We start from the raw sequence: 2,338 nt of genomic DNA on the forward strand, positions 1-2,338 counted from the left end.
AACCTTTCCCATCGTATGTAATCGTACGGAAATGGCTTGCTGCGTAACGCCAAGCTGTTCTGCAAGCTCCTTTTCAGTTTGCGCAGAGTTTATATCCAGCAGTGCTTGCAATTCGTCCGTTTCAATCTTTTCAGGGCGTCCAGCACGCGATTCATCTTTAAGACTGAAATCTTCTTGGTGAAACTTTTGATACCATCTTTTACATGTAGTATGACTTACAGCGTTCTCTCCATATGCAGCACAAATCATTGCAGTGGCTTCAGCAGCATTTTTCTTCAGATGAAACGCGAAGTGGATGGAAAATCGAATATGCTCTTTTGTTATTGCCATCGTGAACGCTACTGATTTTTGAGGTTATGTGCATCAAACCGTATGGCATTTTAGAAGGCCAAATGTTAACGCTTCAAAACCGCAACAGGGCGGGAAGATATATAAAATTTATATTGAAATGTAGCAAGAGGTTATGGCTTAGTGAAGGTGCATAAACCGGGCAACCCTTTGAGGATCATAATTTCATGTGTTGGCAGCCCATTATATTCTATCGCTGCATTTTTACATAATATAATTCATAATAATACTACAACAGCAGCGAGTTATGTTAAAGACAGCTTTGAATTAGTTAATAGATTGTCCGATATACATATTGATAGTAATTACAGTCTTATTTCACTGGACGTCATTTCTTTGTTTTCGAATGTTCCCCTTGGTTTGGCATTGGAGAGCATTAATAAGAGATGGTGTAACATTTCAATGGGTTGTAACATCCCCAAAAATGAATTCTTTACGTCTCTTCAATTAATTTTTTATTCAACTTACTTTGTTTTTGATGGGGTTTTTTATAAACAAACATATGGTCTGCCTATGGGATCTCCTTTATCTCCGGTGTTGGCGGATTTAGTATTGCAAGATTTGGAGAGTAGAGCATTAGAGACTCTAAAATTTGTTTTACCATTTTATGTCAGATACGTTGATGATATTGCTACGGCTGTACCATCGGATGCGATAGATGAGATCTTAGATGTTTTTAATTCATTCCATAGTAGATTGCAATTTACTATTGAAATTGGTGATAAATTTTTAAATTTTTTGGATGTTAACATCAACATTAATAATGAATTCCTCGAATTTGATTGGTATCATAAACCGACTTTTTCGGGAAGATACTTGAATTTTTTATCTTCACATCCTTTGTCACAAAAAAGAGGTGTGATTTTTGGAATGATTGACCGAGTCTTTTTCTTATCGCATCCGAGATTCCATCAGAGAAATATAATTTCTGTGATTGACATTTTACTGAATAATGATTATCCATTGGATTTTATATTTAAGACAATTAACTTACGTCTGAAATCACTCTTTTATAATCAAACGATGAAACAGAACAATGTGAATTCTAATGACACAAGGGACGAAATGAAACCATGGATTACTTTGCCGTACATTCCGCAAATTTCTGACAAATTCATGAATATTTTTAATGATGTGAACATCAGATTATCTTTTTACAGTCTCAATAAATTGAATAAATATATTAAAGTTCACAAAGATGTAATTCCGACTAACTCAAAAAGAGATGTTGTATATCAAATTACTTGTAAGGATTGTGATGCAACCTCTGTCGGTCAGACAAGTAGAAAATTACAAACTAGGATTTTAGAACATCATATTAATAGGAACACGACCACACAATCGGTTATTACAGAACATAGGTTGGAACACAATCATGAATTTGATTGGTCGAATGTTAGAGTATTGGATACAGAGAGATTTTTGAGCAAGCGCTTGATATCAGATGATTTACATTAAACTACAGAAAAATAGCTTGAATTGCCAATCTGACATCGAGTACCTAAATAATGCATTTATGAAGATTATTAATAATCTTTGAGGTTTATTTGTTATTTCATTCAACGTTCTTTAGGTTTATTTTCAATATATGATCATTACATGTATATTAGTCTTTAGTTTTCTCCTTATCTGTTGACAAATTACGATGACATGTACATCTTATATGTTGTTTCTTAACGATTCTGACTTTCATAGCGATAACATTTTCGTAATTTAATCCGAATTTTTCTTTGTTAATAATTTTAAACCAGTGATATTTAAAGCCCTTTTTGCGTTCTTACCTGCAGGTGAGTTATTTAAGTGTATTTTTTGTTGATTACACCTTTCAATACAAAAATTTCAGCTTATTGAATAAGACTCATTCTATCTTAGGATATGTAATTTTACATTACATCTTTGTCTTGGTAACAAATTGATTGGATGAAACTTACATCAGAGCGACTACTCGATCTGTGGCTAAGATTGCAAGGAGATCTTTACGTTTGTATAA

General features: G+C 33.3%; 1 protein-coding gene across 1 annotated transcript; it reads left to right on the plus strand.

Annotated features, from left to right (window-relative positions):
- Window positions 1–861: 861 nt before the first annotated feature.
- Window positions 862–1,806, plus strand: LOC108764539 (uncharacterized). Its single transcript, XM_018512825.1, has one exon. The coding sequence runs from the start codon at window positions 862–864 to the stop codon at window positions 1,804–1,806; it is 945 nt and encodes a 314-aa protein (XP_018368327.1).
- The last annotated feature ends 532 nt before the right edge of the window (window positions 1,807–2,338 follow it).

The sequence above is a fragment of the Trachymyrmex cornetzi genome, unplaced genomic scaffold (genome assembly GCF_001594075.2).
Source record: "Trachymyrmex cornetzi isolate Tcor2-1 unplaced genomic scaffold, Tcor1.1 scaffold436, whole genome shotgun sequence".
Classification (NCBI taxonomy): Eukaryota; Metazoa; Arthropoda; class Insecta; order Hymenoptera; family Formicidae; genus Trachymyrmex; species Trachymyrmex cornetzi.

Coding starts and splice junctions, on each gene's coding strand:
- LOC108764539 (XM_018512825.1), top strand. CDS start 862: ATGGGATCTCCTTTATCTCCGGTGTTGGCGGATTTAGTATTGCAAGAT.